This window comes from Trachurus trachurus (genome assembly GCF_905171665.1).
Source record: "Trachurus trachurus genome assembly, chromosome: 3".
In the NCBI taxonomy this organism is placed as follows: Eukaryota; Metazoa; Chordata; class Actinopteri; order Carangiformes; family Carangidae; genus Trachurus; species Trachurus trachurus.
The window spans coordinates 20,629,599-20,655,497 of NC_139893.1; the positions used below are offsets into that span (position 1 = coordinate 20,629,599).

At 43.2% G+C, this 25,899-nt stretch overlaps 1 protein-coding gene across 1 annotated transcript in view; it reads right to left on the bottom strand.

Annotated features, from left to right (window-relative positions):
• The window catches only part of nkd1 (NKD inhibitor of WNT signaling pathway 1), a gene marked incomplete at its 3' end in the record, with an annotated part of 30,853 nt that extends 13,911 nt beyond the window's left edge, over window positions 1-16,942 (bottom strand). Inside the window, exons 1-3 of the mRNA XM_083998215.1 lie at window positions 16,771-16,942; window positions 16,619-16,651; window positions 16,242-16,381 (exon numbers count right to left, since the gene is read on the bottom strand). Coding sequence (XP_083854341.1) covers window positions 16,242-16,381; window positions 16,619-16,651; window positions 16,771-16,795 — 198 coding nt within the window. The 5' untranslated portion in view covers window positions 16,796-16,942. The remainder of the gene's footprint in view (window positions 1-16,241; window positions 16,382-16,618; window positions 16,652-16,770) is intronic.
• Between the last annotated feature and the right edge of the window lie 8,957 nt (window positions 16,943-25,899).

The following is a 25,899-nucleotide window of genomic DNA, read 5'->3' on the forward strand; positions in this document are numbered from 1 at the left end:
ATAAAGAATATAATGATTATGTTTTCGTTTACTATTATTTACAAATGAACTCATGCCTTATTTTTGCTGACATGTTTGAAATGAAAAAATAAGTTATTCTGCACCCACATTCTTAGGGAAATTAAATGAACATGCCACATTGCCACATTCACGTGTCAAATATGTCAGCTCTGGAAAGGTAGTTTTCCTCGCAAAATTTAACAGTTCCACCTTTTCAGCAGTTTACATTGTTGCATTGGCTTTGAAATAATGAGACTGAATTGACCCAACTGATCCCTTGGCTATTTATCATGATCAGCATGCAAAGGAATGAAAGAAACACAAAGCACTGTGCTCAACTAGTCTACCAGTAGCCTACTGTATACAAGGTTAAAGATGAGAAGTGTTTAAAAGGAGAAACTGTCATTACATTATCCATAATATGAAGTGAGACAGAGCGTGTATGCTGGTAGAGAAGCAATTTGGGGGGTTAAAACAGAGAGTGGCCATTAGCATCATCCTTCCTCTGGCACTCCAGACACGGACCCACTGGACCATTTCTTTTTTCTCTGAGCCTGTCTGAAAGCAAAAGGGTACATTAAAGTTTAAGTAATGTGTACTCGTATGTGATTGTGGGAAAGTCCCACAAGGCCTCTTGGTCTCTATGCTGTCTGCCTCCACGACCCACCACACAGGCTGACAATTTATGCGGCCGACGACAGCTCCCCCTGATCGCACGCCAGGGCTCAGTTGAGGCAGGCCTCTGGAGCAATGGCAGCGCCACTGGCACTCCATCAAAACCCAGGAAAAATCTCATTAGGACTGCGGCTGGGTGCCTCCTGCTTCGTTCTGCCGGTGCAAGAAAACACCTTCAGGACTGAGACGTTCAGAGCAGTGGTGCGGACATGAAGCGGGGAGCGACACACATGAAAGGCCATTTAGCCAAGTGCAAGGCGAGACAGGAAGAGTGACAGAGACAAGGGGGAATGTGGGAATAGCAATGATGCTTCTCCAAGTACATTTCTGCTTCCCCTGGGCCTTCAAACAGAAGACAGCTGAGGTCGCTGACACTCAGATAAAAGCCACCGAGCACCGGAGAGGATGAAATAGAGCCTTTACTGAATGTGAGAAGCGATTCTTCTCACTTGAGAAAGTGGGAAATGATTCACTTGTGTCATAGCCTCCATAGCCTTTGCATGGCCAATATCTGCACAGACAGATACAGGCAGTATGATAAAAATTCAAAGGGATAGTGCACTGCAGGCGGTCCTCGCTGTCCTTGTACCAGGTATGTTAAGATACACTGAAGTTGTCATCATGTTTTCGTACTTTGTCCCTTGAATTTACTGCGCTTGGCAAATGAAATGATTTCGACTGACCTGGAAAGCGGCCACCAACTTAAGTTTATGAATAACTAATGGCGAAAACATCTGTAGAGCATAGGTATTTTCACAAGCTCTAGTACACCCTGAGTCTCAATGTTGAAAACTGAGAAATAAAACAACAAAAAAATCATATTAGTTTTAGAGCTGCAAATTAGCTTATAGGTGTAGTGTTACTCGCAAAAGACCTCAAGAGAGGAAATACCCCCCACCCCCTCCATCATCCCAAAGAGTAAACTGAGATACACCAGAGGCAGTTTCAAAGGACCGAACGGCACAGCTCCTGGAATCTGGAGCAGCGCCTATCCTGCAATATGTGGTGGAGCTGGTGGAGCGGACCACCAGTCATCATCAGACAGCAGTTTAAACCTGGCTCCAGTTATTTGCAGTTCTTTAACACCGGTGTGCCCCTCACCTTCTAGCAACATTATACAGCCTCATTCAAAGCACCACGTAGCAGTAAAACATGACGCCCAGAGATGGAGCCAAGATAGAGGGGTGTTGATGTGAGGTAGTGAAGCACTGCACTGCCTCTGAGTGAAGCTTCAAAGGGGATCCGTTTTCACATATGAAATAATGATCTCAGATAATCACACAGAATAGCAAGGCTGACGCGAGACGGTCCCATTTATGGAGGAGCGGTGACGGGGCCGATTCTCGAGACAACACCTCCGAAACTGAAAGCCACGGCAAATTAATGTCTCCGCTTTTCTCTCCAGCCAAACAAGATACATCTGTTTTATTTCACAACGAGACTATCGGGCTCATCATCACATGACGCACTGAGGTAGGTTCTTGACTTTGCTCCAGCAGAGCAGATGCTTACTCGTCTAAAATGTCAGGGCTTCACAACAAAGCAAACAAATGCATAAAACTGATCTCATGAGCAGTCTGCAGTGCCAAGAGGAAGTCATAACTGCTGTGTTTTTTTTCATGCCTTTGATAAGAAATTCAATGCCTTTCCAGAGGTCACAGATTGTAAATCCTTTGATGTCGAGCCCTTCACATGCACCATTAACATAACATACGCTACCTGGTGGATGCTTTTAATCTGAGGCATTTTACAGTACATTTAGTGCACAACTCTTATCTAAATTTTCATGAACAGCGCTCTGCAACTAAAAAAAGTACAATCCAAAGGCTTTATCAGATGTGCACATATTGTCGAAATGGTTGCGACAGCCAACCTCGAAAACCACATGTGGGTCCCAAATGAGTTCCATCCACTTTGTCTTTCTTGACTTTCTACCTTGAAAATAAACCAATAGTTAAGGTGAGTGAGAGAACAAACTGAAGAACAAGCAGCCCTTCAACTACGGTGACTAAAAAAGGCTAACATGTAATTTGACGTCTCAGAGGGAGAATCAAAGACGGACACCTTCTGTGCAGACTCTGCGGCCCCATGCCTGACACCCCTCAGTCACGGCACACCCACTCCTCTTCCTGCACCCTAGGAAGGAAATTATAGCCACAGACTTGAGATCCATCACCAGGCAGGTTGGAGGAAGCTGCTCTATGATTAAAGTGTGCACGGTCAGCAGCACCGACGACTGCAGGGGTTTGAAGAGGCTGCGCATGCCAGAGGGCTTACTGTGTTAACGCTAGTTCGCGACAGAGGTCGTGCAGTGATTCTCCACACATACTGCACACACACACACACACACACACACACACACACACACACACACACACACACACACACACACACACACAACAACGCACTTGGAGGCCAGAAACAAGTTAGTGAGGTTGACGTAAAGCCCTGCAAGTGGAGGAGGTGTGGTTCAGCAGTTTTGCTGCGTGCACTGTTTAAGTCAAATTATACTGTGTGTATAAATTAACTCTAACACTGCAGGATTAGAGATGGAAAAGAGTTCTGACAAGACATGGATATGTCAATTTTTGTACATGTGTTGTTTGCACTCTGAATGTATTTGTGTATGTTTTTTTTTTTACCAACAAGTTCCGTGATTGGGTGCTTTCCCTTTGTCGAGCGCTAGTGCACAGACACCAGTCATTTCTTCACGTCAGATTAACATTGCAAACACTGCTGGTCACATTACCTCACCCACATCAAAGGCTGCCTCCTGAAAGGCTCAGTGGAATATTAGCAGAGATTTACAGCCCTCATCTCTGTGCTTCAGAAACATGCTGATCTGAAGTAATCTCCCTCCCCCTTCTCCCTTTTTTGTGTTTTATGTGTGAAGTTGGCCAACACTTTAATGACCCATTTACAAAACTTTTACACCTGCAAAGATAAGCTTTTACAACTCAGCCAGCCCCTCGGGCGCAAAACCCAACCTGTGTTACTCAAGGTAACAGCCTTTATTAGCTTTTGAAAAATATGTAACCACAGCAATTAACATTTATCACACTGTTTATCAAAGCCTTATCTGTACAAAGAGGAGGAGAGGGGGGAAATACGAGGTGTTAAGATCAAGAGTCATACTGCATGAACACCCCTCCAGCAATTTAGAGAAGCCAATTGCAGAGAGCGCTTATATTTTCTACAATGAGGGAAACACTGGGCCTTGTTCAAGAAAATCATTTTTTTCTAAACATCCTTTAAAAAAATATTAAAACAAAAAAAAAGACAAAGTTTTGTCTGATATACAAAGTCTAAGCAATTGACCAACCATAACTGTAGACACCATTGTAATCTTCAGAGTAGATAACATAGAGAGATAAATACTACTTCTGTTATTGTAAGTTAATATTCTACTATATTATTTGAATCTCCTTTGTCTGAACTGGCCACAGCTGAACTTCTAGGCAACACTGCTCACAAATAGTCAGTCGCACATGTGGATTACAGTAACAACGTGAGCAAAGCCACTTCTGTTGTTAACAAAAAGTTTCCTCAGGCCTCACTGGGTTAACAGGGAATCTGAGCTGGAGGTGAATCCTCCAAACACATTCTCCACCAGCCAATGAACTCCACTTTGGGACCTCGCATTCCCAAGTGGAAGCTATGGTTTGGAAGGGAATGGAGACAGCCTGTCGCTTGGCCTTGATTTACAGGTGGTCTCCGCCTGCCAAGAGTAACAAATCACAACGTTATGGGCCTCTGAATTCAGAGTGAAGCTCAGATCCAAGGAATAAGTAAAAGAGAAGAGAGAGACTTAGGGAAAATGACACACCTCATCTCCAAAAGCTTGTGTGGTTAAGTGTGCAGAATATCTCACCATTCATGAGCCCTGAAATTGCTTTGGCGAAAAAAAGTGCGGAGCAGTCCAGTCAAGGTGACATGGGCTCAAAGAGTGCGCTCGTGTGTGTCAATCATTACAGCAAAAATAAAATTGATTATACATTCAAGACACATGGTTGACAGCATGCCTGCATCCATGCTTGAGTGTCTGAGTGTTGTGTTTTAACAGTGAGTCCGCTACACTGTGTCCAGAGGGTCTCAGCAATTAGTCAAAGCTCTCTTTGAGGAGAGACAGTCCTTCAGTCGTCTGGGTGGCTTCAGACGCCAGCCTCAAGTGCTGCAAAGTGTGGGAGGAACAGGGTTTAAGTCGGAAAGTCTACCTTGAGGGCAGCAAGAAAGTGACAAGCACTTCAACCTTTTACCACAGCCAAATGAAGAGAAACACCCCTGTAACCTGTCAGGTCGCTATAGCAGCAGTTTAAGGATCTAATTCTAAAACAGTCTCCGTATATTCAAGCTGGGACAACCCTGGATGTTTTCCAAGATATTTCAAACATTTAAAAATTCCACACCTAAGAACTTTGATCTCTTGTATGTTACCTTAAAGAGAAAACAACAGACCAGTAGTTGTAATGTTCATAATGTTAATCTCAGTTCAGAATCAAAGTCTTCTCCTTAGGTGTTTTTTCTGATCCAGCCAGGGTGTTTTAGTTTCAATGCTGGAATGCATAAAAAGGATAATATGTTTTTTACTCCTATTCTGATCTGATTTGATGACGCAGCTTTCTAAGTTGTTAGGGCTACAACATGAGTGCAGTCTGGACTCAATCAAGCCATTCTACATGATGGAAGAGAAGCAAACTGTAGGTGTGGACGTGCCATAAAATATATTTATGTTCAGCTCTCTACAGCTCCACCAGAAGACGCTTGTCAGTAACAGTTATTCAAAGCCAGTCAACTAAACCTCATCACTACAATCAACAGCAGAGCTCCATGTGATAGGTAGCAGTTATGAAAACCTCTGACGTGTGCATGGTGACCAGATGGAACTGACCTCAACACCAAGGTGGCCACTCTTCTTCTATGCCTATGCGCGCACACACACACACACACAGACACACAAACACACACAGCATGTTTAGAACAGACATCCTTCCAGCCACAAGCCACTACCTCTAAACATCCCTCACATCTGACCTTTTAACTGTGGAACTAAAATCTCTATAATTACAGAGAGTGTTTCAACTTAGCAAGTAAACATAGCAGCATAAATAGACACTTCAACTACTATATACAAGTGTGCTGGTGCCAGACGCACGTTTCTATTCATAGCTGACTGGAATTAGTGGCTTGTGTCACTGCTCACTATAATGAACTTGCAACGAGAGTACGCTACTGAGTTACAAACTCCAACCAAAAACTACTGCCAATGCACACTCACACATTGAAATGTATTTATTTTCCTCTATTTAACCAGGAAGTTGTATCGAGATGGGACATTTCTTATGTGAAATACACTGCACACAGAATTAATTCAAAAATAAACACACGGGGCGGTGTTCAGCTCAGTTGGTAGCACCCGCCCCATGTGTTGAGGCTATAGTCCTCGCTGCAGGCGGCCCCGATTCAAATCTTGCGTCGAGCGGCCCTATCCTGCGTGTCATTCCCCCCCTCTCTTCCTCCCATTTCCTGTCTCTCTCTCTCAACTCTCTTGTCCATTAAAGGCGAAAAAAGCTCCAAAAATATACTTAAAAAAATAAAATAAACACACACATAAGTTACACGCTAGAGATGCGCGGTTTGCGGACACAACCGCGGAGTCCGCGGATTAATCGCGGGTCGGGCGGGTGACATGACGAAAAAAAAATTTTTTAATTAGATTCGGGCGGGTGGCGGTTGAACCAATTAGGAAAAATATATACATAGTTAAATATAGTCACCCACATACGAAAAACGAGCAGCACTCTTTGAAACAGTCAAATTTTCATCAGGCACTGCAGTAATTGCCCACTGGTGTCTGTGCATGAGAGATGGCAACACCTTATTAATTTTGTGAGGAACGCACTCCTGATCTGAGGGCATTGGCAACAACAGTCAACACTTTCTTCATGGAAATGACAATACAGTGGAAACCGCTTATAGTGATCACGGATTTAGTAGCCTAATCAACCGCTTATAGGCTATGGATCAAAAGGCTTGGGACGGAATCATTTCTAGACAAATGCTGTTTAAATAATTCGTTATAGTGATCAAGAAATCCGCTAGTGTTCATTTTTTGTCATTTTATGGATGAAAACATGCGCAAAAACAATTCAAAAACTATGTGTAGCCTATTTATTTTATTTTTCGGCGGTGTCCCTTTGACGTGCACTGCTGCAGCAGCCTGCACATGTCGCTGCGCTGTGTTGTTGTGCTGTGTGCGTCACCTGCATGGATGTATTATATTGGTCACCTGGCTGGCTGAGCCACATGACTGTAGGTGCGGCGCAACTCATCACTGGCTGTTTGTGTTGTCTGCAAAACATGGATGAATGAAACCTATCGACTTTACATCGACCGTGGACGTCAGGAATAGATTTTCGGCTTTTGGCTCATTCCGTTCATCTCCACATAGCGCTCTTTTCCCGTTATTGGTAGAGTGAGAGATAGAGAGAAAGAGAGAGAGAGAGAGAGGCGCGCACTGCATGACAGCAGCGTGCGGCAGAAGTGAAACTCATACGGCCCGACCCCCCTCATCCATATTAGATATTGGCCTACATCAACGGGCGGATGGCGGGCAGGTGTTGTTTTGAAAAAACGTTGGTTCGGGTGGATGGCGGGTGGATGACGACTTTTGTGATGCGGTTGCGGATGAAATAATTGCCTATCCGCGCATCTCTATTACACGCACACAAACCAGAAAACATTTACGAAAGATGTGATTCAGGCGTGTTCTATACATTTAATTCAAACCTCTGAAAGTTGTGGCTCAACTCATCTGCTTCAATAGAGGCGAAATAATCACATCATCAGCATACAAGAAGCAGCGATGACATGTAACACGACTTATAACTAAAGACAATGAGAAGTTATATCCACAATATATACAGGGATCAAATTTAACACCTTGTTACTTGTGTGAGCATCTGATAAGACAAAAACAGATGGGACTTTCTCTGTATCTCACATACATTCAGGTGTACAACTAAACTCGATCAAAACTGAGAAGCCAACTACCAGACTGCGATCTTAAGGGAACAGGTTACTCTGCAGTCCTCTTAAGGCCGGCAAAATCTCTGCTCCAAGGGAGCTGTTTTCTCAAACTTGAGCAAGACAGGGATGGGGGGGGAGAGGTGGGCTTGAAGCGCAGGGCAAATGGCCCTTCGGGGAGAGCAGGGTTGGCCTGCTTCATTGAGGCCCCGTCCAGACGAAGCCGTTTTTTTCGAATCCGGATAAATACTTTATCGGATTGGCCTCGCGTCCACACGGATCCGGCGTTTTCAGGGGGTGAAAACGGTATTTTTTGAAAACGGGTCCCAGAGTGGGAAAATTTGAAAACGCCGCCCCAGCGTATCCGTCTGGACGGCCAATACGGATTTTTTCTGAAACGATGATGTCATGATGCCCCCCGCCGCTCTACCTGTAACCTGAGACACACACACACACACACACACTGACACACACACACACACACACACTGACACACACCGCTGCAGCAGCTGCTGCACACTGACAGTCTATGCACGTAACAACAACAACGGCCGACTAACGTCGCGTCGCTCAGACGCTGCAGCTGAATCACGTCTGTTTAATCATCACTGATCGTCATATTTACTCTGACACGACGCCCTGTCAACATTTAATCCATGTTTGAGTTTGAATACAGCGGGGAACTTCTTCTTCTATTGAATTACAGCGGGGACTTCCCGTCTTCTTCAGCTGTTTTATGTGTTTATGTGTGGCAGGCAGCGCTGCAGCGACACACACACTCCACACACACGCCTGCAGTATGTAGGTACTACAGCGTTTTGGGTCGTTTTCACTGGATCAGTGTGGACGCAGATATTTTTGAAAACGATGCCGTGTTTACGGAGATTTTTTTCAAAACGATTAAGAAAAAGATCGGATTCAGTGAAGCCGCGTTCTCGTGTGGATGGGGCCTGAGAGTCTACACGGTAAGGCCCTCTTTGGGCTGTGGCACCTGTGAAGCATAAACACACCGTGGAAGGGCAGCTTTCCTTTCAGCATGGCCGCTCCTCTGTTTAGCTTTCCTTCCACCAAAAACATCCCCTAACACACAATCCAGACCTCCCTCCAGCCCTGGCGCCACAGGAAGAGCTGAAGAGCCCTGGACCCTATGTCTGCAGGAGGCACAATATTCTCCCAACTCTTGTTTACCTAAATCCACTTCCTCCATCCCCTCTACATCTAGGTGGCCTAAAGCCAGGAACACACCGCCACAACGCTTCCCGACGCGTCCCGACGAGTCTGTCGCCTCTCGTCGGGAGAAAGGAAAAAGTGAAACACACTGCCCCGACTGCCGACCAGAGCGACTGAGTGGCGAGGACTCCCCCATAGAAATACAGACCAATAGACCAGGGGCAGCCCTGCTCACTTTTCATTCAAACAAACTAATGCCACTGCCACAGTTAATTTCATCAATGAGACCAACATTAATCTCCCCAAAACAATTTAACCAGCCACGTTTTAACAGCGCTAAAGCCGAAATTAAAACAGTTTTTGGCAGCTTACTGCTGTGGCCCGGTTGTTGCGAATTGGCGATAGCCGATGCTAATTTATAATACAGATGGAAATTAGCCCTAGTGGCTAAATCTGGTACAACCATCTCTTCTCTGTTCTGGATTAATGGTATTGTACATTGTCCCGTAATAATAAACTAAACTAAACTAAAACCAAAATTCTGTTAGCCCGTCTATGGTGTTTTACATTACACGTTAGCATTAAGCTAGCGGGCTTTATATGCTTAGTTGTGAGCTGTGTGTGTTTTGAACGTTGTTTCAAACTATGTGGGTTTGATTGAACATCTTTGATGTTTAAATATGTATATATTGCCGCTTAATATATTGCTTTACTCCTCTTTTTATTTTATATACCATTTTTACTGTAGGACAGGCTAGGACACCGTTTGTTTACTGTGGTCACTTCCGTCCCTCCCACACACCGCACTCATTCGCTTAGGGCACCGCCAATCAGAATCGCCATAGCTAGCACACAGCCAATCAGAGTACCCGACGAGTCTACTCTCCCGACGGCCGACGAGTCCCGACTGAGCATGTTCAATCGGCCCCGACGAGATCCGACAAGACCCGACGCTCCCCGACGGAGGTGAACACACCAAACAGACGAGCTTCCGACGCCGTCCGACGAGGCCCGACGCCCGACGGTCGGCTCGGTGTGTCCCTGGCTTTAGAGACCTGGACACCAGAGCTCTCAAACACAAGGAGGAAAAATACAACATCAAGCTGTGGAGTCCATCACCGGTGTTTCCCTATGTCTACTTTGAAAAGAATCACACCGGGACCCTGCATCTGCGAGCAGTCATGAATGTATTCACATATTAGGGTTGTTCGGTATACCGGTACTAGATTGGTAGGCTACTGTTGGTATCGTGACAACACTATCACATATTAGAGTAAACAAATGAGTAATGTAGTGGATGTATATTTGTGAGAGCCTGCGTGCTTCATGGCACATGAGTGAGCATGCACGCTCCTGTGCATGTACGCATTCTCATGAGGGCTCCATAGCAGTTTTATGCAGATGTTGATCACATCCTATTTGAGAGCCACTTTGAGTGCTCAGTCAAATTATTCAGCACTTACTGCACAGGCCAGAGCGCAACCCGCAGGGGAACCTGATAAACAAACAAGAGAGAATTATTCAGGGTTTAAACACTTAAACACCCACTTCAGCAGAGCCTTTTAAGTGGGTGATTAAAATGGGCACTGAGCTCCCACAGAAAGCTCAGAGGAGCTCAGCGCCACCACAGGAGCCCCAGTCACCTAGAGTTGGTCTCAGCAATAGCTTTGTATTAGTAGGAAATATTGCTCACGGTATTAAGTTAATTTATAAACATTCACTTTTACCAGTGCATACGCGTATTGTGCAACGTTCTCCGAGGTTCTCTTACCCTAACCCTGTCTGCAATGATCATCATGCAAATGATAATTTCATTAAAGTCAGCAAAAAATCTAAACTCTTTTCCGATACGAAGTCGCAGGCACACACACACACACACACACACACACACTGAATTTCACTCTGAGGCTGCATCCATACTGATGTTTAAGGTTTAGAACAGAGTTTTTGCTACATTTTCACTGGGCATCCATACTGCTCTGTAGTTGAAATGAGATAATTTGAAACACTTTCAGCCTCATTTTAGGCTGACAACTCAAAAGTGAGACTTTTGGAAACAATGACGCAGACACTCAAGTTTGCTTCCTGGCTCTGTCTTATCAGTCAAAACATATCCTTGTCCCTGTTTGTTTTCCACCACTGTTACCACCTTACACTCTACTTAAAGTAACAGTTCCACCTCATCATCAGCCCAAGCTGAGAAACCTCTGGTGATACTTCACTGTTCCATGTTCTGTTTAGTTTCATTTTAGGGAACCTTTGCAATACCTGGCTAGGGACAATTTAAGTATGGATAGAGATTATTTCAGTTGATCCTCTATATCTAACCATCACTTGAAATTGTGGTATAAATGCCACCCTATCAACTGCAGCCTGCAGCCTGGATGTAACTGTGAAAGGGGTGGTGAGAGACACTTTGATCAACAGCTATCCGTTGCTCCAAACTGAGCGTATATTTTGGGGAAACAAAGCACAATCTCAGCTGCTAATCCCCTGAGATTCAAAGCACATTCCCGCAGAAGCCTTTCATCTCTTGAGTGCATCCGGACAGCTGACTGCAGACGTACTGCACACTTATATGCACTTGCATGAGCACATTTGCACATATGTGAGCCCCACTTCACTCATACTATAAAATGGCAAGTATATATTTATTTTTAATAACACCAACGTGTCATCTGAGTTATACAATCTTTACACATGTCATGGACCAGATAAATTCAATAACATAATTCTTAAGAACATCAGAAATGAGAATAATTAGCACAAAAAAGAGAGATGTGAGATAAGCCTGGTCAAATATCTACATGCCACCAGTGCTTTACCTTACTCTACACCACTGTCATTCTTTCACAGCAGTCATTTCCAGAAGGCACCATTCACAACAACTGGGGGTTATCCGCTCTGCTTTGTCACACAGGAGAAACTCCTTCAGCTTTGAGTAATCTATGTGACATACGATGCTGGATGTGACATTAAAGCCACCTGCATGTCCCCGAACCTCCCAGTCCCCCAGCTACGCTGACATCAGCCCAAGACTTCCACCCCATCTTCTCATGGGAAAAAAAAAAAATCACAGAGCCCCTTTATGGCCAGGTGCTACCCCTCCTCCCCAAAGGCTAAGGCTTTTCTTCTCTTTAGAGTGTGGCTCCAAACTTTTCTCCCAGCCTCTTCAAAGAGCAACAACAGGCCCTCGGTCCCTTGGGAGCACAGAGGGGGTAGAGCCCGGTGGGAGAGGGGCATACGTCACACAGCACGCACAAGAGGCCAGCCGGTGGGAAAAGAAAACGCACAGGGAGAAGACAGAAAGAAGGAGAGAAAGAGGAAGAGGAGTCTGCATTTGAAAGGTGCTTTCAGCTTCTAGACAAGGGCCCTCGCTTTGTGAAAACGACAAGGGGAGAAAAAGCACAACAGCAGATGCAAAAAAAACCAAGGGGGCGCAAAACCTGCCATGTCTTTTATCAGACTAGGAGGCTGAGGGAATGCGTTTAAAAGCTTTAGGCCTACTTCCAAAAAAACCTTTCTACTTTCAACAAAAAAAAATCAAAGAGCTGACAACCAACTGCGAGACAAGGGGGTTGGGGGCAGAAGTTCCACTGTGATTCACTTTTCAGTTGCATTCTGTCGTCAGATGTACCTTTGCTTTTTGTATACGTTCCGTATAAGTTGATGGAAGTTGGGGGGAGAAGTGTTAGAACTGTAAGAGCAGCCGCCTGGAAAGACTGTGGGTGGAGGGGCTGCTTTTACTACATGGACCCTTGGGCTTCACAATGGAGGAGGAGCCATCAGTGTCACTACAAACACCTCCTTGCGTGGCCCACTTCAAATGCAGCCTCAACCGACACACAGCCACAGGGTAAACGCAAGAAACAGATGGAGGCTAGGAGGCGAGAAGAGGAGGAGAGGGGGAGAGCCAGAGGAGGGGGAGGGGGTGGTTTTAGAACAGAAAGGGGTGACTTTAGTGAGAAGCAACCATCAGGAGTGATTATTTTTAAAGTCACTCATGACGTGCGACAATCATAAGAGACGTCTTTTTCATCTGATGCCAAGAGAAGCAACCTAATAAACTTGCCACCAGAAATTTGAACTTCCAAGTCATAAGTTGTGAAAAAGCCATCAGTATCTATGTCAGCAGCATAATTCTACCGGGGGTGCACATAACATATCAAATTAATGGGTAGGTGTAGACATCATGCTGTACACTGGGGAGAGAGTGCGCCTGGGCTCACATGACCTGGATCTCATGTGTTGAAACCCAAAGATCCACCTGCCCACACCACTCACTCACCGTCTGCCACACTGAACCAACACCACCACTGACGGCACGTCTCATGAATGGCTGCAGAGTTTGCATGGAAACGTCATTAAGCCCCATCAAGAGCATCTCTATAGCGTCGGTCTATCGGCATGAGCTCAGCCACAATTTCAATGTGAAAGCCCTTAATGAAGACGAAAGCCGCTAACGTGACGTGACGCTAGAAAGCAATGACTTCTGTTAAAAACTGGCATTGTTCCAACAGGGAATACAGTTTGGAAAAGATCAGATCAAAAGAATTCCAAGCGTGGACTCCCTACTGTTGACACCCGACCCACATTCTCGTGGACCCTGGTTCAGCTGGAAGGGGGGGGGGGGGGGGGGCTCAAAGAACAGCAGCTATAAATAACTATCTCACCAGGTATTCCATACAATATAGACAGCTTTTAAAAGTTATTTGAGTTGACTTGCATTCTCGCACCTAAGAGGTTGGCTTCTGTTTTTATCTGCAAGTGCCGTGGGGTCGAGCTTTTAAACTCCTTCTCACAGAGCATCAAGACTCCTGCTACAGTCGAAGCTTGTGATATGGTGAATACTTTATTTGCAGAAGGCTATGAATTCATTCTTAAGAAGAATACATAATTCAACACTTGAAATCATTTCTGAGGATTTCATAATAATTTTTACTATGTACTTTCAAGTGAAATTACTTAGTGTCTATTCTGTAAATGCTCCGGGACCTCATATAATCATGTAACTTTTGACAAATAAAGCAAATACATTTTAAGTCTGTATTAAAGCATGCATCCTATTAACTGCTGAGTGTGATTAATGATCTGATTGATCATTTATTTACGGTGAAGTAAAAACTGTGTGTACAGAAATGTTAGAAGCCTCCCCTTAGCAGTGTTGATGATACAAAAACTATCAAACTTTCAAAAGACCTGACAACATTTTTTGTTTGCTTACACCATGTGTGAAACGGTTCAACGGGGAGTTATCCCGTTGAGATATCACACTCTGAATAAAATTAAAAATGTAAGATTCTGGATTCACTTTATAATCATAAAACCAAAGCAAAATGCCCTCAAATAAATACTGATGTTAGATTCACCTTTCTTCTTTTGTTCATTTTCCTTCTGAGCTATAAAAGCCATTAGGCACCCAGACTTGAATTATTCATACAAACTGAATTCCACTAACTCCAAATTTTTCAGAAACATCTAATCCTTTTCAGGGGGCTCCTGTTCCATCCTGGGCCAAAACTTCACACACACCACTGTTGTTGGGAAAAGAAGCACATGAATATTTCCAGGAACAAAGTAATGACTGTTTGTTTTTGTGGTAATAATGTATGGTAATTGCATGGTAATAATGTGATTTTAAATGCTTAAATTGCCCAAAGCATATGAACCCCACTCAATAAATAAGTGCCCATGTAAATGGTAGAACTTTTCTGTTGCAGCAGTGCCGTTATGCTCTAAAAGAAAGAAATAACATACTTTCAGGTGTTTCTCATAGAGCCAATCCCAGAAAAAACGTCCTGTAGACACAGCGTCTGCTGCAAGTGGGATCCTGTATGAGGTTTAATGCAACTTTGGCCACACATCAGCATTAGTAACTTCAGCATGTGAGTGCAACATGTAAAGCGGGTAACCTCCTGCTGTCCCTACACTTAAACATGTACATGTCACCTCAGACAAGAGATGCATAAAAGGCCCACTACCTCTCTCATCACCAACCTACAATGCAACATTCTGGCTGCTCTTCAGGCAAAGACATCATCTATCAAACCAGTAGTGGACTTTGGACTCAACTTGGTCGGGAATCAGTGGATATCTAATTTGCCTAAGACTTCCTCAAGTTGGATGTTTGTCTTTTCTTCCCCAGCATGCCCATGAATCCACATACCAAAGCTGCGTTTTTCCAAGAATCCATACTAGCGTGTGCAGTTGTGCTTTGCTTGCACGATAATCAGTTTAAATGCATGGTACAGCATGGCCTTAACATGAGAAGTGCTGTATGCTGTGAGGGCAAAGGCTTTGTCACTATAAAAAGCAAATAAGAAGGAAAGAAAAGGAATCAGCTATGTGTCATAGATTTTAGGATTATAGTCTATTGAAACAATATTCAACTTAAGGAACTGTCAAGTATTTTAAAAGGAAATCCATATCACAAAATATCATGAATACGGTTTTGAACGTGTTCAATATGCAAGCGCTCCTGAATTCCATGCTGCATTCAATAGATAGATGCATTTCAAACTCAAAGTGTCTGGATTGTGGGTGGAAGTGATTTTGTTTCTCTTTTTTCTTTTCTTGATGGGCTCCAATTCCTCAAACATGTTGCCTTTGAGGAAGGCATCACCAACCAAAGAGGCTTAAGGCTCCTCTGAAGCAATTCCAAAGGATTTCCCTACTTGACAACAACAGCACAGTGTTTACACAAATGCCAAAATACAAAACAAGCATGACCTCCAACATTTCTCCCCAGCCTTTACAATCCACACTTGTCACCAAACTGTCACACGGCAATGCTTTCAACTCAGGCTTGATCTATTGTTACCTGGAAAAAAAAAACATCCCACTGATCAGTGCAACCAATGATACCAACATTTGTCCCCAGTGTAAGAGCTCCTACTTGAAATAGTGTTGAAATTAATGTTCAGATTGTCACCAGGAAAATAAAAACAGACTGTAACAGACACAAATGTGAAGTGTTGAGGCGTTACCAGCTTGTGTTGCTACAGTCACGAGTAAAGTTCCCACTGACTTAAACAACATTTACTGTAACTCCTCATGTGCAAACAAGGAAGCACCACTATTGATCCAAGTTCGTCAACCACATAAAAGCTTTAAGGAAGTTTGTAAAAGACTTTGAGTGCGTCGGGCTAAACACAGACACACACCGGAGCCCAAATGAAGCCTCATGCAACACCACTCATAAAAGCACAAATGGAAACTCGCCCTAATTGTGCGAAATGAGCACAAACATCGCGAGGTAACTTGATAACAGTTGAATAAGAATTACACGGGCATTTCTAAAAAAAATAAAAATAAAAATAAAAAACGCCACTTCACCATAAACAGCACGTGAACCTCGTGGACGTCGTACTCACCCGTGCAGTCAAACCGCAGTTATTCTTGTGGTGACAGTCCTGCTGCTCGAGGCGCGAGCTCGTGCAGTAGTATTTCTGCTTAACGAGCCAGTCGTCGATTCCCTTCCTCGCCAAACAGGCATTGACTACAAAACTGTCGCCTGCAACAAAAAGAAGCAGCATTATTAGCAGCTATACTAACTCTATTTTCTCGCGCTTCGCTCATGTTTTCCACGAGCGCTCCATCTTCAAAGAGTCGGAGTCCTCGCGCTGTAATGCTGCTCATAATGAGGCACGAGCCGAGTCTGAAAACTGCTCCGCTCTTCACAAACTAACCGAAATGCTTAGAGAATACCAACGTGTTATACAAAAACAGTCACAAATAAAAGTACCCTTACCTTCTGGACTCTCCCTCGGTTTACAAATAGCGGCTTGAGAGAAAGAAAGAAAGACACGAGACAATGAATACTGGTACTTGAAAGTATCGCAGCACACAAGAAAAAAAAAAAAACTACGGCTGTGATTTTCTCTCAGGAATAAGAAACCTTACCATGTTTCGAGTGGAGTTTACCCATTTCTATGCATCGAGTTGGAGTTGAAAACCATCAGATGAATATAATCCAAAGAAGAAGCCAAAAAAAGAAGAAGAAGCAGGCTACAATATCCAGACAGAGGAGAGCGTCCGTGGAGACCGAGAGCAGACTGCGCTCAGTACAGGACCGTGCGACTGGAGAGCCAGAGGAGCCTTTGATCAAAAGCGCCGCCACTGACAACATGCACACAAGGAAAAGCACAACTTCCTGTCCGCGCTTTCAGAATAAAACCCCGAATTTCTGAGAGGCTTTTATTTAACAAAATAACTTAGCCTAATTATTGGCACACACAAAAGAAAAGTAAGATGGCGTAAGACCAAGTGTTGTTGAGCTTTTGAAAAAGAAAAAGCAAATGTTTTCATAGTAGACTAGGCCTAATAATTAATGCCACGATAATGCTGCGATCTGCGACACCGACATAGGCTAGATGTGCTTAGCATATTTGCCTGCCCACTTCTGCAAAGTGGTAATTTCGTCACAGTGTCTAGTTGTCCTGCAGATGTTGTGTAAACTATATACTGTAACAAAAAACCAAGTCATCAAGAAAGAAACTACCCCACAGCAACTCATGTCAATTTGATGGCTCTTTTGCAATTTTACTATGAAAATGAACTGTTTTGACTTCCGGTTGTAGCTGACTTTTTCTAGCTGACTTGGCGACACTAGCTGCGCTTTCCCGACTCTTGCTTTTTCTTCAAAGTGCAAAAGAGGCGCAAAGAAAACCTCTATTTCAACACCTCACTCCTACCTGCAAGCACGTGCATGTTGACGCACTGAGAGTCGCCGCATTGTTTTCAGTGTTTCCCAAAGATGAGGCCTGAATTTTTCCACGGGTCCCTGCGGGGGGTCCCAGGACACTTGTATGTCTGGTGCCAAGCGCCTATAGATCAAAGGAATCAAGGTCTCTCTCTTTTTTCGTTTGTTTATTTGTTTTGTTTTATCTGACAGCAAGAAGGCTAAAATATCCAAAATGTCAAGCTATTGCAAACAAAGTTGTTCAGGTGGGGAATGACTGATTAATCCTGAAGTTTGTGATAAGTTAAATCGTTTGCATCTAATCATTTACAATCTCACAAAACATTACAATAAAATTATTACGCAGGATAGGCTATATGGCAGAATGACACTGAGGATAGAGCAGGACGTTTTTAAATTAGCTAGATCATAGTTCAGCTTTACCTGCCTCCTTGACATTTAAAGTAATTTGTTAATAAATCAGAGCTTATCAGCAAGAAGAAATTCATATCACATTGGGTTCTGTGGTCAGCGTGCATCTGTCTTTTTGGGGTCTTTGACATGAGAATAAGGTTTAGAAATCACAGTCTTATTGTACTGAGGCAGCAGATGAAAGCAGGCTAAGACTCTTTTGAAGTCTTCAAATATATAATAAAAGACAGAGGCCATGTGCCATCTCATGCTAGGCTCAGTGTGACAGTGATACACACACACTGTAGACATCATCTTGTGAGAAAGCAATAGGGATAGACATTTTTCAGTCATACCACATCTTCATCATTAGAAGTGTTAGAAAACAAACACAGATTGATTTGATGTAGCAAATAGCCACAACAAATATTTCTGTACAATTTTTTAATGATTTGTGACCAAAGGTTACTTTTTCACAATAAAACATAGCCAAGAGAAACCCTATGGGGAAATTTGTTTTCACAGACTGCACAATGAGAGACAATACATCACAAGACAGACAATGGTATACACAACAACATCCACAGCACCACTGTAGCATTTGATACTGCCTAACTCAGAGACAGGTCACTTAAATACACATAACACATTTGAATCAAAAAGGTTTCTGAGGGCTTTCAGTTTGTGCAGATTTACTCAAAGGAATTTTCTGCTTCTCAAATCTCAAGTCAACAAGACAAACCTGTGTTTAAGTTTAAAGGCCAGGTTTTTCCCTTCTTGTACCCATGATGCCAGCATGTCGAGCACACGGGCAGACTGTAACATCTATTTTATTGAGGTAAACAGTAAACACAGATGAAGCATTTTATTTTGTGTCATTCACATTTTTACTTATGCCCGTTTTAGAGGCATTAGCCACTTTCCCACGCATCTGCAACTTTCTATCATGGTATCATGTCCAAATGTCACTATTTTCCAACTTCAAGAATTTCCTCTGTGGTTCTGGTAAAAGGAGATGTACTCATATCCCAAAACTCCCAAAAGTGACCTTATCTTTTTCCCATTTGGACTCATGAAGCCGCACGGCCTTGGTATGCATTTATATTTTTGAGGAGAAACCAGCAAGAGTGAATCTTTTGGCATAGAGCGAGCCCTTGCATATACAGTAAATTGCATTGCCTACATAAGACCTTCATGCACAACTGTAAATCCAGAGCCCACAAAGAGGGCATGCCAGTGTTGTAGTTACACACTTACTAGGCTACTTGCAGAAGAGGTCTACAGACTCTATAGTTAAGCACCTAATAGCATATGGTAAATGAGCTGTGGTGATTTCTGGGAAAAAGGCAATTTCCAGGGACATCTTTAGTGACGAGGTTACACACTTGACACATGTCCCTAATGTAGCCCTCCAGTTGCATTTTTACTAAACAGTGGTTTCCGCATCCTGACTCTATCATCACATGTTGTACCAGGAGGAATCAGACTCCCCTTTGAACTAGTCTGCCACAGACACACAGATGAGCTTGTTATTATAGCAACCCGCTTGAATTTGCTGGGAAAGAAGGCCTGTCCCTCTGACACACTTCCTGTGCTTTGAAGAGGCCAACGGAGAGATGGCTTTGCGGGCCCTATTTCCAAGCTTTGCCTTTGAAGCCTGAGAGAGAGGAGGTGGCGGGGGTTTGGAGCCAGAGTCCCATCTCATGGACGTGAACCCCCAAACCTCCAATCTATTCCCATTAAATCGGTTAGTTAGTTGGTTGCTTTAGCGCAACAAATAATCAAATAAGAGAATAAATGAAGTAAATATTTGCCTCTCATTGAGGCGTTTGTCTTATTTCAGCTGTCTCAGTTTGTGTGTGTGTTTGTTTGTTGTTTTGTTGTTGTTTTATTAATGGTGGAAAAGTTTCATGGCACAAAAGTTACATTCTTTAAACACCTGCCTGATTGGTGTAGGTATTTATTGTCCTGGGGTGGCTCCTACCTTGGTGGCCAACTCTGGCTCATTCTGCCATAAATCTCAGCATTCACCCTGGAAACAGGCATAATGAGGGGCATTTAGACAGCCAGATTCAGGGGTATCTAATAGTTTGTCTGTGTTTATGTCCTTGTAACAATGTTAGGGGCCTCATGCCTGTGGAGACCATAGGAGGAATGCTGCCTGGTGGTGAGGAGGGGGATGTGAAGTATATAGAGGGAGAGAAGAGCAGCTGCTGGGCGCTTAAAGCTCAAACATGTGACTGTTGCCTTTATCTTGAGGAACAAAAGGGCATAAATGTTGTAAAGGGCAGAAGACAATCGTGACTGAAGTACAGTGTTGATTCCTGCAGCGGTGGTGACTCAGCCCATTGTGGTGGCCCAGCGTGTGATGTGTCAGGCAAAAGGGAAGCGGGGAGCGAGAGACAGCCTGGCATGCGTTTGCCATTCTGCCTGCTGGAAGCAATGGAAATAACATGGATCCACAATATCACCGGACACCATGGTATATTTTCTGCTTTTACAGCTCTAAACTTACAGAACATGGACACTTTCTGAATTTCAAAAGAAAAGTAAAATCCCATGTCAGAATGGAGTCCTTTGATGTATATGAACTACCTGGCAGGCAGCAACTTCTACCTTTGAGAGCATTTCATATATAACAAAATAAAAACTGCAATTTTATATGCCATTATACACTAAGGATACAATGCAACTGCAGACAACCTTTTTATGTTTGAAAAAAATATCAAAATGTTTCTCTGTAAAATTAATTTCATATTAACAACCCAAAGTTTTGAAAATTATTGGTGCATTTGGAAAACAGAGAGGTGTCAATACAAATTTGTAGGTCTGTCTATATATATATATACACAGTATATATTAAAAAACTGCATTTGACAATTTTAAGCTTGTTTAGTCCTTTGTTTTGCCATGGAAACACAGAAATATTATTGAGCTGAACAAGATCACAGTAAAGTTAATGGGACATACACGAACCACAGAAATAAGAAGAAAAAAATCTGAATTTGAATTCCTAAAACTTATCTTAATAAGATTGCTGATCCCGTACTTTACATTATTAGTTTGTAGTGTAAAATATGAGACTCCTTACTGTCCCACTTAAAAATTCCTTTTTATCTTAATAGCAGCATAAAAACACTCATAACATAGCCTTAAGCTCACTGATGTCTATTTCTTGCCAAAAAAAAAGTGTCTACAGTATAAATGAACAGTGCAAAAATGATGTAAGGTAAATAAACACACACATGCAGACATATAGGCATGCAACTGAATGACTGGTAATCTTCCCAGCGTCAAAACCCTCCAAATTTAGGCCTGTATAATCAATACTTTCTGCTTCTGTACTTCTCTTTGCTATCTGCACCCAGCACTGGCTGCTTTTTTGAAGCGATGGGGGTGTAGCCCCATCCAGAACGAGGACACAATTAGTGTATTCAGCCGAAAACAGTGGGGTTCCCCCTTTGATGTGGGGATCAAATGAAGGAGCTGTGTGTTTTTGTCCAAAATGACAGGCTTGCCAGGTTTACTAATGGGTAGCTAATAGAAAGAGAGGTTTATGATGCTCATTAATTACACAGTCTGTCATGTGTTGGAAGGGTAGAATAGAGGAGATAGGGAAAAAGAGAAAGAGAGTGGGGTGCAGAAGAGGAAGCAGAGAAGAGAGTGGGGGTGGTGGTAAAAAGAGGGCTGGGTGTACTCTGAAAGGGGGAAATTGGAAATGAGTGGAGTGAAAGAGCAAGGGCAAGGAGAAGATCTCCTAAGAGATCCTCACAAAACCTGAGTTGATGGAAACTGAGAGAGAAAAAGAGAAAGAAAGGAACAGGAGGAGATAAAATAATCCTTTCCTGAGATAAGAGCAGCCACCAAGACAGGAGCTTCAAAGAGCAGGAGACACTCTCATGGGAGCGTGCCATAAACCTTTTCCTCATCTTCAGAGGAAAATTCAGTCCCTGATCCAAACACACCCAAGCTCTCAGCACCCACCACTCTGCAGGTGTCCGAGGCCCGGCGACTCCCGGGGTGGTGTGCACACTTCCAAGCAACGCTGCCTTTGAACTGCTTGGACTCATGTTGAGTGGCGATGATGATCTGCACATAAGGTCCAAATGTGAATAGTTAATGAAGAGAGAAGGGGAAAAAATCAGAGGTTGTCACTCCCACCACAGGGAAGACTAGTGATCTCTGCTATCAGCTTCAACCACACACACGCACAACTCCTATGAACCCTCTGTAGACGCAGTTTGTCATTTCAAGCTGAGCCACTAACAATGCCCTTGCCAACAGTAGCCTATCCTTTGTGACAGAGTAGAGGTGTGACTTGTGGGATGTTGCTAGTGGATGTCATGGTGAGTTTAGGGGTAAATGAGGCTGTCATTAACACTGAGCCTGTCCAGTGACCTGTGAGAGACCAGGCTGCGCTCGTCCCCATAGGGCCGGGCACCAGTGGGGCCACTCAGCCAGACAAGGTTTATTTAGCTAAGCTCTGAGTCTCCCACACATAGAGGCCCGCACTGCCATGGAATTCATTATCCTGGGCCGTTAACGGGCCACTGGTGTTTTGAATAGTTTCAGCAGGCTTTGAAATTGCACTCTGTGCTTGGGTTCAATCACAGAGGCCATGATCGAATTGCACCGAGCGTTATATCATCTTCAGGGCATTCGGCTTGAGGTGCGAGACTGAGGTCCACACAGGAAAACAATGGCAGGCTAATACCCAAATATTTAGCAGCACTTTCCACGGAGAAGAGGCCCGTTTAGGAATAACACAGCTATGGTTTGGCGCTGTGAGCCTCTTGGCTCTTGTTGCAAAAAGGCTTCCTGTTCACAGACCTGTGACCCTTCACCTACAGATCCAGAGGAATGCTGGACAGTTTCTCTCCTTTTGGTGAGAGTGGAAAATGAAAATATAGACCTCTGCCAATAGAAGCCAAAACATATCAGAACAACAATATTTAAATCTAATACATATTTTATAGTCATCACAAATTAATCCAGTATTGAGGTAAATTGAACAGAGATCGAAGTCCTCTCTGTGTCGTTAGCTGGAGCAGAAATAAGCAGAATCACTGTAATGAAAATGTCAGATTTATGTTCTGCCCCACAACTACAATTTGTCACTGGTGAAAACTTGCTCAATATCTTTTTTTCTTCCAAATATCAAATCTCATAGGTGGAGCAACAGAAGGGCCTGAAGCTGTGAGAGGCTGGAGAGACTTTGAGGTATCAACATACAGTAGATGTGGGAAAAGAGTTCCAGGTCTTGTCAGGATAGTCTGGTTGTAAGTGTCTTGGTGTAATCAAAGATGAGGATAAAAATAAACCATGCTCTATTGTAGTTTTTAAGACCTCCCCCCCTAATGGGAAAGAGAAGCAATAACCAGATAAGATTAATTATTGCACTTTTTTTGCATATACAAGCATACAGTAGCTATCCCTCATCCTGCACTTTTCACATCCCCAAAAGAAAACACAGATTTATGCTGAGAAATGATCAGGTACATTGAATAAGTCAAAAGTCATGTTGATCTTGCTCAACGGAGAAAAACACAGAATATGGGGCACCCTCTGAACAGAAGTATTCCGAAGAGCATTTCACAACATAGTGCTTTGACATTGTTCTTTTTATGTGTTTACTTTAAAAAATCTTGTAAAGCATATCATTTAACCAAAAAAAAAAGCTACAGAGAGCTGTCAGCAGAAACAGGCATGCCTCAAGCAGCATTGTAAAGCGAGTATTTAAAATAATTTTTTCCACAACAATAAAACATTTCAGAGTTGGCTCCTGGCCACCCCACAGAAATCTGCCTGTAGCTGCTTGGCGAGAAAGCAGCAAGGACATTTTAGAAGAAAAGCAATAAAAGCAACACTAATTCTTTACTGGCTGGTTTCTACATCTATAAAATGTTTCAATGACTGTACGTTACCATGAACAAATAAATAATAAAGCATATTGATTCTTTTTATAGCACTATTTCTGACACAAACCACATTAGTCTATTTGCTTGCCTCAACACTTGAATATGGTCCGACTGATGACAGAACAAAGTTAGATTCAATCTTCAAGACGGCTTCTTTCCTTCAAAACAACTTTCACTATTTTGATTGCATTTTGATTATGTGCTGAGGAAAAGGAGTGGAATAGCAATAACAAGCATCAGCTTTATCACTTTATCATCGTCTTTATGGATCCTGTGTCTGTACTGGACAGCTTCACCAATGTGTGTAACTCTATGAGTACTACACAATGTTGTGTTTTTGGAAACAGCAGGTATACCCAGAAACAGCACAGTTCTGAGCTCATGGCTTGTGGTTAGCATAGCAACAATATTGATGTTTAACAGGTATAATATTTATACTAAGGTATTGCAGTGCAGTTTACATTGTGTCTATTTTTGTCGCTTAAAGGGACATTCCGGCGTAAGTTTAACCTATGGTCCAACGCACCGTGACACCGAGTTAGACCCCCCCCTCGAGAGATGAAGTCTGCTGACCGCTAGCTTCTCTAGTTGTCACAACTTTAGCAAGTCTATTTTCTCCACACGCAAACCGCGATCAAAAAGCCACTCATAGCCACAAATAATGCTCAGAACAGCACCAAACTGCATCAACAGTACAAACAGGGGCCCATCCCATAATACGAGGCATCAAACATCTGTTACCTTTCTATTGAAAAGAGACAAAACAACTCACCCACTCTCCTCCAGTTATACTTTATACAGCAACTTTCTCTCAAGGGGGGGTCTAACTCTGTGTCACGGTGCGTTGGACCATAGGTTAAACTTACGCCGGAATATCCCTTTAAATTGCCCTGAATCCTTTCTTGAAAAAAAATGGTGGTACTCAAGACTGACTTTGTAACCACCATGCTGAAGATCTGAGGTTCAATATCCTCTCTAATTTAAAACTTTCAAGTGACCTTTCAGGTGAGCTCTGTTCTCTTGGCAGCCACACCCACGGGTGTTGTCACAGTGTACTGATCACACACCTGTACATCACTGCAGCGAAGATAGAAGTTAAACCACTGGAGGTCAGCAAAAACAATATTTTAAGCTGATCTTGGCCATTAATGAGACCTTTCATCCGTAGTTACTGCAATTTTTCCCTTGAACTACACACATACAGTATGAACTCATCCACTGTAGATGCTACATTAAGGTGAAGCAGGGTGTGGCAGCAGAAGAACACATGTGCATAGTCAGCTTTTCAGTGGTTAAAAGTAGTTTAAAACCATCAGTTTTTACTTTTGCAGTGTTATGACTACGCAATTGTTTTTCACTGTCCTGTTGAGAGATGCTTATGTTCAGGCTTGTACAGTTTATAGTGACATCCAAGAACAGTTTCCTCCACAGGAAAAAACTGCTGCTTCCTCCAGGAGCTGATCAAACACACTCCAGCCAGCCTGGCACTTTAAAACTGACCACCCAAATGTCTGCCTCTAAAGTTTTGCCTGTCTCCTGCTTTCTTTGCAAAAAAGGATGGATTTTCCACACATAGTTGATAAAGCTGGCAGGGCCTGACGGTGCACATGCCTTAGGAAGAAATTGTCCTCTTTCTCACACAATTGAAACCACGGTCAACTGTTAGTCTTCTATTCAGACAGACCACCATCAAAGACATTAAATCTAGCCTGAGCCAGTAAATGAAGCTCCTTTCAAACTCCTTTCATATCTGTACAGCAAGGGTCACATTGAAGAATGAAATCAAAGTCAAACATCATTAAGCTCTGTAAGTATTTCAGAATCATCTGCAAAAGTTTGTTTTTCCTATATAAGTTTGAAAAAAAAAGTCATGTTCATGTGTAGGTGTCCATAAGTGTCCAAAGATGGACCAAGATGTTAAATGCACAGGGGCTTGGTGTGGCTATGTGAGGGCTCTCGGCTGAGAAGGGGAGGCAGTCATCCAGTGATGCGTTACGTGAGATGCTTTCCAAACAGTGAGTG